Below are 15,302 nucleotides of genomic sequence, written 5' to 3'. Positions count from 1 at the left end.
AAGCGTCCCGCCCTCTGTGGTCATTTCCGGGGTTGTACGCCATTTCCTGTGTAACTAACAATACTTATTTTTGTCAAAAGGATTTATGTCTTCATAAATTCGAGGCAGTGCTATATGAATGTTTGTAAGAAATTTTACACCGGGTTAATTTCAGTTTTGTAATTGAAATAAACAGAAAAGCAATAAAATACAGCGCTTATTTGTAGACTACACTACGCATGCGCGGGGGCGGCTAAATTCAAAACTCTGGACGTTAGCATAGAGGCTCGTCGACGTTACCTTCTTTTCGTAGATTAAGACGTCGACTTTTGTAACTATTTTAATGTAGTTATCGAGTGATAACAATAGCGTTTCTACCTTAAGTAACTTGGGCGTAATTCCTAAGAAGTTCCAGGTACGAGCTGTATATTTCCTCGTGTGTGCAATTCTTTTCACGCTGAGTTGGGAATTGGCAATAAAGAAGATAGCATCTACTGCATGAATGTACAAGTGGCTAAGTTAATGTTTTAGCCTTTTTGCTAATGTTAGTTGTGTCATTTGTGAATTAAATGTGAAGGAAGGAATGAGCACTTGTTTGCCATTTTGTAAAGCGGTATTTTCTGATGTAGTTGTGACTAAAATGACTTATGTTATTAATGTAACCTGACACTTGTCAACAGTTAGTTAAATATGTGGTCAGTTTTGCAGATAGTATTTTAGTAAGATGACCTAAACTCTCGTTACGACAGTCGAACTCCTGCAAAGTGTTTTTATAATGTTAAAGTCGCCGAAGCTTCATGTTTTGTGGGTTAATTGTTCCGTAAATAGTAGAAATCGGCCTATGTTGCCATATTATCAAAGACAAAATTATTGGAGTATTCTATTCTTGCAGTATTACCATGTCCTGGCCATTTAATAACGATACAGACCAAAATGTCTACACACCTGCTTATGTTTTCACAGGTGTGCTCTGTCAATACTTGAAGTAAATAAAAAAAAATTAAAAAAAAAAACCAAAAAACACACATCTATGAGTAGCTTTTTTATGCATGTTGTTGTGTGATATAACCAAATAATTCTCTGTTACTTATCTTATTTCCTGTTATTAATCCTTGTTTTTCATTTTTTGCCAGGCTAAGATGGAGCCACTTGATCCTACCAACAATGGGTGAGTCATAATCATGGTTATGTTGCTGAAAAAAAATGAAAACTTAAATGAGGAAATTACTTGCAAAATAAGTGCCACACAATGTACAAATATATATAACAAACAACATGGACACAGAAGGCATTTTGTGTTTACAGTCAGTTTCATATTTATTGAATAAATGTATTGATTTTGATGTTCATGGATAGATAGTTATGTATTTAGCTAGTTCTTACTATGACTCACATAGATCTTTTTTCAGTAGATTCTTTTTGTAAGGCTTAATAGTTGACTGTGTATTGGCCAGTTATCAGTTTTCGTTTGTGCTAAACATTGTTGTTATATCAGCCTTTTAAAATGAATGAATGGTAGACCCCTGGTGGAATTTAAAAAGTATTAATTTATTGCCCCCTTCAAATCTCACTTTTGTTTCTGTTCAGACATCTTTGCATATGGTGGTAATCACTTGACTGACTACTGCAGTCACACACCAAAGTTGACTATTGTGTGTTGTCTCATGTTTTGTGTTACAGTGAAGGCAGTGGATTCTCCAAGCGGCGCATTTCCTCTGTCAGTGCCTCATATTATGGACAAAATTTTTTTTTTTTTCCCTCCATTCATTGACACATATATCACTTGAGTAATATTGTCTGCATTTTATCATTCTTAGATTTTAAAAGCGCCACGTAAATCAATTAGATTTACAGAGGCAGAACAACAAGAAAACACGGTAAGAATGTTTTTTGTGCATTTTGAGTGGTTGCAGGGCTGTTTCGTTTATCTGTACTTGTTAAAACACTTTTCTTTTGCAAAGGTGGAATGTGCCAAGCCAGTGGAGAAGAGGATTTCAAGGAGAGTCAGTTTTGCCCCAGCAAATGATGTTCTTCTATTCTCAAAGTATGAGATCACAAAAGTCAGGCTTGATTTTCAGCAAAGACATTGAAATATCAACTTAAACAACACCTTTATTTTTACAGGGATGTGAAAAATTCTTCTCCTGTCCGAGGTCCTCTCCAGGAGTTGACAACACCCGGTAAGTATGCCACAAATATATTATATATGTAGCTTCTTCAATAAACAAAGACTCCAGACAGAACCATCCTATGTAAGTAATAAAAAATCCTAGTAGTTTCAATTTTAGGACAATTCACAGAGCAAAACACCACATTATAGTTTTATGTAGTACTTGTATTGTATGTACTAAATATGCAATAATTTGTCTAAAGCAGCCTTGTAATATTTGTTTTTGTAATTCCACAGCTGCGGCCACTACTCAAAATAGGTAATGTGAATTGACTTTTTCAGTCTAATTTCAGATTATCTTTTTTTGAGTTATCAATTTATCAAAGTCAAATTTGTTAGACCTTTGTTTTTCATAGTAAATTATACTTTGTTTTATAAGGACCCAGATGATGGTCACTGAAGATGGGCTTCAACAAATCACAGGTAAGCAAAATCATTAATGTGAACTTTAGTTGAAATGAATGCTACAATAAATAGTTATAATGTAATATGGCTCCTACTAAATTTAAATGCCTCCTGTAGGAATGGAAACACTGTTGAATGCCCCACTACATGCCTTACAACAACAAAAGGATAAGGTGAGTTTGAAAGTAATTAGCTTTACTGTGAAACCTGAATTTTGGGTGAACATTAACTGATGTAAGGCTTTATGCTGTCTGCTTCAGGTGAACTTCAATACTGGAAATGACTTTGGAGAGAAAACACTGATGTTTCACACCGATGATGCATTTATGGACATGACTAATTGTCATACTATAAACATTGCCAATGATTCAGTGTTTCTTGAAGACACCTTGCACCAAAACAATGATGTTCCACCAACTTATGGAGAGAAAACCTTGATGTTCTCTGCTGGTGACGGATCCATGGACATGACCTTAAATCACACTTTGAATATGACATGTAATCGAGATTCATTAACCACTGGCAGAAACATAGATTTAAGTGTAGAGAAGAAAAATAGATTGTCGGCGGTGCTTGATTTGGATCTAGGATTTAAAAACTTCCTTGCAAATCTCTCTAAACAAAGCGCCTCCAGCGTCAATCCTAAGATTACTGGGATCTCACCTATCTCTGGACCCTCACCAGAAGAAACAGGAGCTACAAATACCTCACTAGCTCACCTTAAAACCCAGAGCGCTGTTCTGGATAAAGAGAATCAGGCTCCACCTTCAGTTTCAGCTGTTCGGGACAAATCACTAAACACCACCAAGAAGTTTGGAGAATCTTTTAATCGCAGTGCAGTTGGTCCAGACAACAATATGAGCATGGATATAACTGAAGCTCAGACAGGATGCATCATGGGATTCACTGATGAAGACAATCCTTTTCAGTGTCTTTTCCCAACTCAAGAGATGTATGCAGAAACTGAAAACAGGTCACAAACAGCTGATAACCTGAAGACATCACAACAGGAAACCAGTAAAACACTGGGATCATCCACCGTCAGAGGTACTGAGTGGTCTCTGAAGAGTACCTGCAAATGTTTCAACACACACAAGTATATTTTAATGTCTTAATGCATGTCATGAAAATGTTTGTTTTAACATTTTCCCAATTTTTATTCCACAGCACCTGCCATTACTGAGAAGAGGTATGTTTATTTACACTTTGACTTTGTCTACCCATAAAATAAGACAAGTACGAAAAAAACGCCAATCAGATTTGATGTTGGATCTGGGGAAAACTTTAGTCTGAACAACTAACTCGAATTTTGTTCTGTTTTCTTAATTCAAGGATCCAGAAGGTGATTGCTGATGATTGGAGTCGACAAATTGCTGGTAAGTGTGCAAACTAATAAATTAGGTAAATATATCTGTGGCATAACACTGTTTAAACACTACTTTACTGATACTTTTTTAATTTCCAAATTCTAAATATAGATGAGAAATCCTTGATCAATCCTTCTCTACACACTTCTCATCAAAGACTTGAGGTGAGTTTGGACATTAAACTTCCATTTTAATGCTTTTGTGGTCTGTAAATACTCTTCACAAATCTCTTGTGAGCATGTATTCATCTAATGATTTCTTTTCCACCTTCAGGTCAATTTAAATGCAGAAGATGGAGGCCCAGAGAAAACGATAGTGTTCTCAGCAGATGATATGTTTATGGACATGACTCAAAGTCAAACCGTAAACATTGCCAGTGTGCCATTAGCTCCATCTAGTCAGCATGTGGACTTGCTGCTCACATGTGGAAAAAAGGACAATGCGTCTTCTTTAGAGCAGAGGAAAAGCATGGTTGGTGGTACCTCAGCAAATTGTTTGGATCCAGGATTTAAAAACCTTTTTACAAGTCTCTCTACACCTGGTGGCCCGATTGGTAATCCTGTGATCACTACCAAGTTCCCTACTGCTGGATCATCCTCTGAAAAAAGTGGCAAACCAGACACCTCCTTGTCACAGTTTAAATCATCGAATGTTACAATCTGTTTTGAAGAGGATGTAAGCATGGATATGACAGAAGCTCAGACAGGCCACATTATGGGATTCACAGATACTGATGATCCTTTTCAGAGTCTTTTCCCAACACAAGACATGTATGAAACACAACAGAAGGACAGTGACACCCTTGGATCTTCAAATCGCAAAGGTAGTACAAACTTTTATTTTGCACTGTTTCAGATGTTTCAATTTATAGCCAAAAAGTGTCGTCTCTGACTAGTCTTAAAGTTCAAGTTTAATTTGTCTTATTTATTTTGCATGTCCATACATAGGCTTGGAAACATCTTTCAAGGCATCTTTGAAAACAAATACACAAAACCATCAGGTAACACCGTTTAATTTTAATGTTTCTGTTTTTTCTTTTTCGCTAGATAAGCCTCTACTTCACTGACTGTCATCTTTTACAATGAAATGAAATCCTAATACACGGTTTCTGCACGTCACTACTTAAGAAATTATTAGCTTTCATTCTTGATTGAAGCCTGTTGCACCTCAAATTAAGAAGTTTTGACATAAAGGAATTTTAGTAGTGAGAAGTAAGAACATCATCTGTGGTAAAAAGCCACCAACAAATTCCTGCCATTTCCTAGAATTGTTCTGTGTTGTCAGTGTGATTAAAGTCCCACCACGGTACAACGGTGCACACAGTAGTTTTTAGGTTTTTGTTAATCTGCAAAACCTATATACTGTCGGTTTAAATTTAATTGATTCGTACAAATCTTTATTTTTGTATCATTTGTGAATTTATTTTTTACTCATGTCTGTACATTAAAAGCAAGTTCTTCTCTTCAGGTCAAGTTTGACTCCGAAGAAGACTGCAGAGACAGAACTGTGAGGTTCACTGCAGAAGATGCATGTATGGATGTGACACAGAACTGCACTGTAAACATTGCCACTGATTTTGAACCACAGGCACAAGAAAAACTGAACCTTTTGCCCCCATTTGGAGAGAAAACCGTAAGATTCAATGTAAATGATGCAAGTATGGATGTGACACGTAGTCACACTGTAAATATTGACACTGATTTTGAACCTCAGGCACAAGAAAAATTTAACCTTTTACCTGTATATGGAGAGAAAACAGTGAGGTTCAATGCAAATGATGCAGCTATGGATATGACCCAGTGCCTCGCTGTAAATACTGCCAGTAATTTGGTGATGTCTTCATCATCCTTGAGCACAGCTGTTAACATGTCCAGCTCCCTAATACAAAACCAGGCTCCATCTGGAATGCCAATAAATGGAAGGAAGACTGTAGAGATGTCAAATGGAGTTGTAATTGGTCCAGACGACGACGATGATTTGAGCATGGAAATTACTGAAGCTCAGACTGGCCGCATAATTGGAGTCACAGGTTCAGATGATCCTCTTCAGTGGAAAGCAGAAATAGTTCCTGATCAGCAAAGAGCTGTACGTGGATCTTCTAACAGTAAAGGTAAAGAAACTGTAGACCTTCTAGATATGTTGACTAAAAAATTGGAATTGTACATGTAACCAATCCAAAATTGTATATGAAAAAAGACTAACATCTATACAGTAAGTATGATATGGCTGTTAACTTCAATATCTTATTAAACTATTTCTTCTCTCAACAATTAGGTATGGATTCCACCCTGAGGGCTCCTCTGCAGACAAAGATGCAAAGACATCAGGTGAGCCTTCTTTTTTGTTGATAGCACTGAAAATCAAGTCATGTTCTTTGTACTTTGCTATTTTCTCTCTACACAGGATTTCCAAAGATCCTTAAGCAGTCTAAGATTCAATAATCTGAATATAGGGGTTGAAATGTGTTAAACACAACTTCACAGGTCTTGAACTTGATTGGATTTAGTGCATGGTTGAAGCATTTCTACATAACACATTTGAAGGCCACTGTACATAGTGTAGTAAATGTGTAAATGAGGAACTTTGGCCATAATATCATTTAAGGGTGTTTTCACCACTGAAAGTTGAAACCATTTCATGTGGAAGCTGATCTTGTCTCACGTTTGTGTTCTGTCTATTCCTGCAGGTCAAGTGCGATGCTGAAGAAGACCTCAGAGAAAGAACAGTGAGATTTACTGTAGAAGACGCATGTATGGATGTGACACGCAGTCACACTGTAAACATTGACACAGGTTGTGTACTCCAATCAAAACAAAACTTGAACTTTTTGCTTAGTTCTGGAGAGAAGACATTGAAGTTTGATGCAGATGATGCATGTATGGATGTAACACGGTGTCACACTGTAAATATTTCCCCTACTTTTGGACCTCAAGCAGAGAAAACGCTGAGGTTCACCGCAGAGGTTGCATGTATGGATGTGACAAAAAGCCACACTGTAAACATTGCAACTGATTTTGAACCTCAGTCACAGGAAAATTTTAATCCTTTGAACAGATTCAGTGAGAAAACAGTAAAATGCCATGCAAATGATGCATCTGTGGATTTGAAACAAAGTCATACAGTAAATACTGGTGCTGATCTCAAGCCAAAATCCCTCAGAAAGTCAGACTTATTACATAGATCTGAAGAGAAAACTATGAGGTTCTCTGCAGATGATGCAGCCACGGATATGACCCAATGCCTCACTGTAAATATAGGTGTTGGGTCTGATATTCCACAAGCAGATTCAGATATTTTACCCACCATGAGAAACATGGATTCAGCTGTGGAAAATAAACAGCATGTGACCAGTGCTGTTCAAAGAAACAGATCTTCATTAACACACAGTTTGGATCCAGCTTTTAAAACCATCCTATCCAGGACAAGCGGCCCCTGGGCTAATCCTGTTAAAGCAGCAGATACTCCATCCTCTGAAGGTGACACCGAAGGTTCCCTAGGCCACTTTCAAACACAGAAGGCTCATGTGGACCCTGAAAACAAACTCTTAGGTCTTGTTTCAGATGTCATGGAGAAATCAGTAAATGAAAGTATGAAAAATAATGGAACACTGAATAAAAGTGAACACTGCCAAGAGGATGATGTAAGCTTGGATATGACAGCGGCCCAAACAGATCATATTTTGGGACACACATTCACAGAGGACCCCTCTCAGTGCTCACCCGTGAAAGATTTACACCCCAATGCTGATGATGTGACTTCACAAGACAGCAGTGAAGCACCCAGCCCTAATGTGGAATTCAACAACTCTCCAAATTCTCGTGACTCAGATGAAACCAGGAAAGACAGTGAAGAAAGAAACGAGGCAGGTGCTTTACCAAAAAAGTCTAACAGCCCTGCTGACGAGGATGTCAAAGTACCTTCACGTAAGAGTAGGCGAATGAGTTTAGCTGATATTCACTCTAAAGTAAGACGTCTGAGCCAGATGATAAATTCAGCTCCTGACGATATTGCAGTGGAGGGCAGTACACCACATTTGTCTCAGCTGGAGGAAAATCTCTGTAAAAACTCAGACAATACTAAATCTCTGTCTGAGGTTGAGCCTGATCTTAAAGTGGAAGAGAGAAATAGTGAAAATACTACACAACCTCCTACTGTCATGCAAGAAGAACCACCATCTACTTCAGCCACTCCCTTTAACTTGAAGACTAAACAGCTTATGTCTAGACTGTCAGTGGGTGGCTTTAAGCCAAAACTTCCAAGGAAAAGCAAACCTGATCCAAAGAAGGCAGACTCCAGTCTTTCTAAGGGAGAACATACAAAAACAATAACCATCAATGTTCCTAACCATCTAAGCAGCTTTGACCATGATGTGAGTGATATTTATGATGAAGAGCTCGGGAGCTATGAAGACATGTCAGAAACACTGGACACGAGAAGTCCTCAGAAAGACGCTGAAAAACCTCAGGAGTTTAACATTGACGTTAAATTTAGTGATGACGTCTGTGAAGAGGATGTTTTAAGTGCTGGCTTTGGCAAGAAGAGACCTTTAGTAGAAGATGAAAACATGGAGGGTGAGAAGAGAATGAAACAGTCCAAAGATGCTGCAGAAACGGTAGGTCTGATAAGGCAAACTTTTATCACAATTTCCTCAAGTTGCTTTGTGGTTTTAATTGTCACTTTGTTTTATTTGTTTCCAGGAAATACAGTCTGATGCTGTCGAGTGTGACAGTAACATCACTGCAGCTCCAAGCATCCATACAAATGATTCCTCAACAAGTGGTCACACAGCCAGTATGAGATGTGAAGCTACATTTGAGTCCAGTAAGCTCTTAAAAGTTTCCATCATATATTTCATACATTTTGTTTCCCTCAGTAGTGGACTTTTAAGTATCTGTAATGTCAAACATATCTCATTCTTTCAGCTTGGAAACAAAGTCTGTTTGAGTCCCAGCTTGAAGACTATGCCAGTGATATACAAATGGTAATATTTTTTATCTTGTATATTTTTTAAGTAGTATTATTTTCCTTACAGTTATTTTATTGCCATTATTGTCTCATTACAGAAATTTGATGACGGCAGTCTCACTGTGTTGGAGTTCTTTAAACTCTTCAACATTGACTTTGTCATCCATAACCCACGACAGAGTGTTCTCCCTGGAAGAGTGAGTTCATCTTCAGTTAAACTGAAAATTATTATACATTCACAGTAATAACAACTGCCAAGTGAAGTGATCTGACTTTTTGTTTTTGCAGCTTTTGTCAGACACAGATCGTACTCCAATGGACTTACTGAAAGACAGACATATCAGCCATCCTAAGCAGTTGGTGTATGAGGCAAATGTGCAGAGCCTCACAGAGCAGGTGGAGGGGTATGTGATCTGTAAATTATAAAGTATATTTATGACATAAAATAGAAGCGTACAGATCAGTGTTTTGTCATATATAACTACTTTATTGTTATGTTCATCCTCATGTTGAGAGTCCTCATCTTGTGTCTTATTGGGAGGTGGAGAACAGCTTTTAAACTCTCAAAACTTCAACTGGAAGTCTTATTCTGGGTTTCAGAAATCTGTGGTAGAAAAAATGTTTATCTTTTATAGAATATGTGGTACAGCTTGTTTGGTCAGTATGCCTGAAATTGCAGAATGAAGGACAGATTTCAGGTAGATACTATAAAGAGATGCAAAAAAATGTGTTTTAATTGATATATTATGTTCTTTTGCCAGGCTTAAAGTTCGGATGCGAGACTTGGACAAACCTCTGAATATTGTTAATAGACCTTTGTGGGAAGAGATGGCCAATTTTTCAGAAACAGAGGTATTGAAATATAATAAGGATAGTTTTATCTTGTGAGATCTTTATGATTGTATGGTCTGAAACCTGCCAGTGTTTTTTGCCCTGCATTGTGTAGATTAATATGATATGAATTCAACACTAACTTGAATTTATTTACAGCTCAAAGCTTTCGGTGCAAAACTTAAAGAGAGAAATAACCTCTTCAGGAAGATGAGCAAAGTTCAGTCACATGAAATGAAGGAGGTCCTGTACTCCGATCTTGTGCAGGTTAATGTGGTGAGTTCATAATTGGGGATATTGAGAGAATGGCATTATTTTAAATGTTGGTTCAACTTGATTTATTTTCCGTTTTCATTTTTACAGGAGGAGCAAATTAAGTTGAGAGCAAAGATTGAGGAAGCAGATGTGATGATAAAAAGCCTGGATGACTGTATTCAACAAATAGAAACAGGTAAAGATGGAATATTACATAGAGCTGCTATTTGTTTTTTTTTTACACTTTCTGTTTATATTTAAGATGAATAGTTTAAATTAACATGATACTAAAGGGTGCAGGTAAATTGCTAATTCCTCACCTTTTTTTTTTTTTTTTTTTTTTTTTTTTTTTTTTTTTTTTTTATGCAGACCTTGCTGCTGTTGAAGATGATGTGAAATCTCGCCAGGAAGGTACTGTTTGGGATCACTCATTGTATGTAATTTATTTAATTAAAAGTCATGAAAGGTGGCATAATATAGTTGTTTTGTTACAGGACTGAAGAAAGTCACTGAGGCTTTGGCTGACAATGACAGGTGAGGAATATTTATAAATATAGGTAACACTGACTAGATGGAAATTATTTCCAGGAAATAAGTTGTATTTATAGGTACTGTATTGTTTGTTTTTCCCTTTTCCTGCCACAGAAATATGTCTGAACTGGAGATGCAAAAGAAGCAGAGTTTGAATAAAGTGAACCGGCTGAAGGACGAGGCAAAGAAATTTGAGAGCCACATCACAATGCTGCATACGTCAGTTCTTGTTTTATTGCATCTCTTTTTAATGCATTTTGAGCTTTTTGTGTTTACAGAAAGTTGCCTGAGCTTAGTCTTTACACATGTTTTGGGAAATTTCAAGCTTGAAGTTAATATATTTAAGTGTTTCAACTGTTAACATTTTTTTTGGGGGGGGGGGGGGCTTTTTTACTTAAAGCTCCATTTCATATGTAGTGCTGTGTGAATTTCTTACCTCAGAATAAATGAGTGGAAGTTAGGAGAGAAGAGGGACAACTGCACTGTCTACACTTTTCTCCACGAGACTCTACATCTAGAGTTGGTGTTTGAAAAATCCAATGGTGAGTTTTACTTTTGGTTCACATTCATGGTGTTAAAATAGGCCTGCACTGATGGTTCACTGATTTGGCAAGAAGAATTAGAGTTTTCACAAACTAAACTTTCTGTATTCATTCTGTTTCTGAAGGAAATGATGCTGAAAATGAGTCTGAGCTGAAAATTGCAAACATCTCTTTCAAACATCAACTTGATGGTGAGGAAAATATTACAATAATTAGTATGTATATGTTGTAATTAATTTAGTTTCTTAGCTTTCTGCTAATGTGAATGGGGTTTGTCTTTGTTGGGTCTGCTAATTTCTTTTTACACTTATTTAGTGTAACTTATTTGCACTAAATGAGTCACTTATTTAGTTTGCCTTTATGTTACTTATTTCTCATTAGCAGTGGTGCAATGTACATAAGTAATTTTACTCTTCGGCTACATCCCAGAGGCAAATATTGAACTTTTTACTGAAAGAATTGAGTGTAAATGAAAAAAAAAAGTAAAGTCTTTAAAAGCCTTCAGGAATATATGGAAAATGTATTGTGAAGTTGTGTGTTTTTCAGAGCTCAGATGAGTGGTTCTCACAGGACAGAGACACTACAAACATAGATCTTATAGAATATGATGCACTGCTGAAGTATAAACTACCAACAGATAAAGTAGTTCAGATGAACTTCAAACATCTACAGCTCTAAAATAAAATATGACGTACACATTAATTCAGAAGCATCTTCAGCATAGATATAGTACTGTAACTTCAGCTCAGCTAAAGGGTCTGAAGAGTTCTTCCATCACTGGTCAACACACGTTACTTTAACATCAGGTGGTCATTGATGTCTCTCCATTATCATGCCACAAATAAAGTATGTTTGTTTTCTAATCAGATGAGAAGTCACAGTTCCACGCCCGCCTTGTTCACCTACTGGTTTCTCAGTACACTGCAGGAGAAACTGGCTGGGTAAAGAAGTATCCAACCAGTAAACATGTTCCCCAGGTAGGTGTAAGACACAAACAGGGTCAGTCTGAGGTTGTACTGACCTGATGATGAACATCTCTGTAATATTTTCAGACGTACATTTGTGTTGTTACGTCACAGTGGGCTCTACATTTATACTGGCGTCTTGTTTTCTTTTGTCTGCAGCTGCTCCATGACGTCAGCCTGGTAGTGAGTCGCTGCCGTCTGCTAGGAGAGGAGCTGCACCGGCTGAAACTGTGGGGCAGTCTGAGGTTTGACATCCTGGATATCAGCTGCACTGGCACAGAGTAAGAAGTCTCACCTCCCAAAGATAACTTATCTTCTATAAACCCACAAATGTCCAAGGTGGAATTTTAGACATTTACAGCACTTTGTGAGCCAAGCACAGACACACTGAGGTAATCATGTAGAGAACAATATAATCAGGCTCCACAGCACAACAGGTACTCATGTTAGTATTTTCACAAAAATACTGTAGAAATAGAGGTTCTTATGTTCACATGATTTGAAAAAATCTATATGACCTGATAGACCCAAGTAAGATCTAATTATAAAAAAAAGCTGCATGATTATGAAGTTTCATGTTTTTCTGTGGAGTTTATTGCGTAACTTTCATGTCTCAATCACAAGCATTTTACTTAAAAAAAACATCACTAATATGAATTCTAAATATAGTTTCATTCGATGTCAATCTGATGTTTAATGTGTCATATAATTGTTAAACTTATTCTTCTGGTTGTTTCTGTTTTTAAAACAAAACCATATTTGTCCACCAATCAAGACACTGAATGTGAAATAAATTAAAAAATCTACTTTGTCAAAAGCCTAATGTAGTTTCCACCGCTAATAGGAAAAAACGTCAGTGGGACTTTTTCTTCACCTACTGATTAACAGTAATTTAATATTTTGTGTACGAGGGATGCACCATTTACAAAATTTTTGGCCAATCCTGATATTTAAAATGACATTTTGGCCAATAACTGATACCGCCTATTTCTTTATTCTGGTTTTGTTATACTATCAACAAAGACCAGCTGATATCCAAGTTAGGTCGATATATGGGTGCATTCTTATGAAGCAACAGTTTTTTTCCTCTCAGTAAAATTGAGGCTTTTAATAGTAAATATATTGTTCTTTGTCAGAACCTGGCGATACAGTCTCAGTTTCTAGATTAATACAAGAATAACTACTGTACTGTTATGTAATGTGTGTGGTAAATAATGCTGTAATGTCTAATATGCTCATTTGATGATGAGTAACACTACCTTTTCCTTCTGTGTGGGCAAAAAAGAAGCGGGTCATTTGATTATTAACTGATTTCACATTGAATACTTGTGGAACTACTATATGAGATTCCCAGCTTACATTCATTCTATCCCGTTGTTCCTTTTTCAGAGTGCACATTGTCTTCAGCAGTCTCAAGGCATTTTCCAAGTTTGAGGTTGTCTTCTCCGTCAGTTTGATCAACCACGTCTGTGAGCTTCAAGTACAGAGTTTCCGAAACATTATTGGATGCACAACGTGAGTACGACTCGATTATCAGAAGTGAACAAGTTGGTGTTTTCATTTGCGCATCTAAAAAAATACTATTTTATATTGTCCTCACAGGGTTCAACAGATCGAGGAGATCGTGGCATCATTCACTCCAGCCAACAACGTCTTGACAAAGATTGTGAAAAACATTCACAGCAATCTACTCCGTTGAACTGGAATCTGTCCATAATCAAACCAATGTTTTATAATCAAAGTCCCAGACAGAAATGGTTCTGTGATATCTGCAGTTTGCAGATCGACCTCTAGATGGCGAACATGGACTGATGTAACAGTACTTCATTCTGCCTCCAGAGGGATGGTGTTTCATTTCTGAGAAGTGCAAAGAGCATTCCTTTACCGCAAGTTAAAAGCCCATATCAGTCTGATTCATTAGATAAACCCCCTCTTTAAGACAGAAAAAAGGCTGTACAGTATTTTAATACCTGTGCTGCCCTGAAAATATGTAAATATATGTTACTTTGATTTGTTTGTTGTAAATCTAAGTTACTCTAATTGTAAATGTGGGAAATGTGTTCTTTTGTCATTAGATCACAGTATAATGTTTTTAAAATAAAATGGAATAATTTGTCATGTCTGGTATTTTGTCTTGTATTTTTTCTTTTATGATAATGATAAAATTATATGATTTATGTAATGGAGACAAAAATACAATAAGAAACAGGATCAATGTTCTCATAATCTAATAATACATATTAAAAATCTGTATTTTTCTGCAACATGTTTAATGAAATTGAAATTCAAGAAAAAATAAGTGGAACCTATTTTGATCAATGATAGTGTCCATGTATGAAGTGCTTTTGATGCAACAGTTCTTACAGTTGCAACTTCACCTTGAATGCAGATTATTCAGAAGCTTTAACAGACAGAATCAAATCATTGTTCAGTTTAACCAGTTATGGTGGATCAACTTCAAAAACCTAGTGTGTGATGTGTTTTGAATGTGTAGAGGATTGTCAGCATGACCAGAGTTGTGAATCTTTAATGATCTGATTAAACTTATGATGCATTAAATCCTCCAAATGTTCTCACCAGTGTTTAAACCAGAGCTGTCAACCTCATTTTATTTCAGGAGCCACATACATCTCAATATGATTTCAAGTGGCTGAACCAGTAAAATAATAACAATAATCTATAAATAATAACTCCAAATTTTTCTCTTGAACAACCATCTACCACTTGAAATTTCTTCTTCTTCAAAAAAAGTACAGTTTCAACAATATTGTGTCTCAGCTTATTAACACAACTTCCAGATCACAGTGGATCTACAACAGTGCCAAATATCTAGTAACTGGCAAAATATTAAAATTGCTTTTAATTTTCTTAAGACATTTCAGGTTCATATTTGTTCAGGTTATTCACATTTTATTGTAAAAGGATAGTTTGTAAATGTAAATATTTTCATGTAATTTTATTTTTTCACGCTAAAACGAAGAGAAATATTTGAAGTTGTTGTTATTTATAGGTTATTATGATAGTATTTTAGTGGTCCAACCTGCTTCAGATCATATGGTTCTGTAATGTGGAACCTTGATTGTTAATATCCTCACTATAATAATATAAATGCAGATGAAAGTAGTTATTTTTACTAATTCTGGCATATTTACATTGGTGTATTTTTTCTTTTATACAGCAATGTTCAGAAATATGTATAGTCCCTATTAAAAAAAAACAATAAATAAATATAACTAAAGTGAGTGAGTTCGACACCCTTTACATTTAATATTTTTAGTGTAATTTTTGCATT

General features: G+C 36.3%; 1 protein-coding gene across 1 annotated transcript; it reads left to right on the top strand.

Moving 5' to 3' along the window:
* The first annotated feature begins 258 nt into the window (after positions 1-258).
* On the top strand, positions 259-14,121 carry knl1 (kinetochore scaffold 1). Its single transcript, XM_030129289.1, has 34 exons — positions 259-394; positions 1,113-1,147; positions 1,660-1,696; positions 1,797-1,856; positions 1,941-2,023; positions 2,104-2,159; positions 2,387-2,408; positions 2,529-2,572; positions 2,672-2,727; positions 2,815-3,601; positions 3,722-3,743; positions 3,887-3,930; positions 4,033-4,085; positions 4,195-4,744; positions 4,869-4,921; positions 5,389-6,031; positions 6,196-6,248; positions 6,608-8,533; positions 8,619-8,742; positions 8,844-8,902; positions 8,985-9,083; positions 9,175-9,290; positions 9,648-9,738; positions 9,877-9,993; positions 10,081-10,168; positions 10,342-10,383; positions 10,467-10,506; positions 10,618-10,722; positions 10,945-11,045; positions 11,171-11,236; positions 11,913-12,022; positions 12,170-12,291; positions 13,400-13,525; positions 13,613-14,121. The coding sequence occupies exons 2-34, from the start codon at positions 1,119-1,121 to the stop codon at positions 13,707-13,709; spliced, it is 6,021 nt and encodes a 2,006-aa protein (XP_029985149.1). The 5' UTR covers positions 259-394; positions 1,113-1,118; the 3' UTR covers positions 13,710-14,121.
* Positions 14,122-15,302: the final 1,181 nt, after the last annotated feature.

This window comes from Sphaeramia orbicularis, chromosome 24, assembly GCF_902148855.1.
Source record: "Sphaeramia orbicularis chromosome 24, fSphaOr1.1, whole genome shotgun sequence".
Taxonomy (NCBI): domain Eukaryota; kingdom Metazoa; phylum Chordata; class Actinopteri; order Kurtiformes; family Apogonidae; genus Sphaeramia; species Sphaeramia orbicularis.
Note: the sequence above shows the minus strand (reverse complement) of the source record. Positions and strands in the feature narration are given on the sequence as shown.

Bases quoted from the DNA above. Each gene is read 5' to 3' on its own strand.
- knl1 (XM_030129289.1), top strand. From the start codon at position 1,119: ATGGAGCCACTTGATCCTACCAACAATGG. The intron at 1,148-1,659 runs GTGAGTCATAAT...TTTGTGTTACAG, and splicing joins CTTGATCCTACCAACAATGG to TGAAGGCAGTGGATTCTCCA. The intron at 9,291-9,647 runs GTATGTGATCTG...TTCTTTTGCCAG, and splicing joins CTCACAGAGCAGGTGGAGGG to GCTTAAAGTTCGGATGCGAG.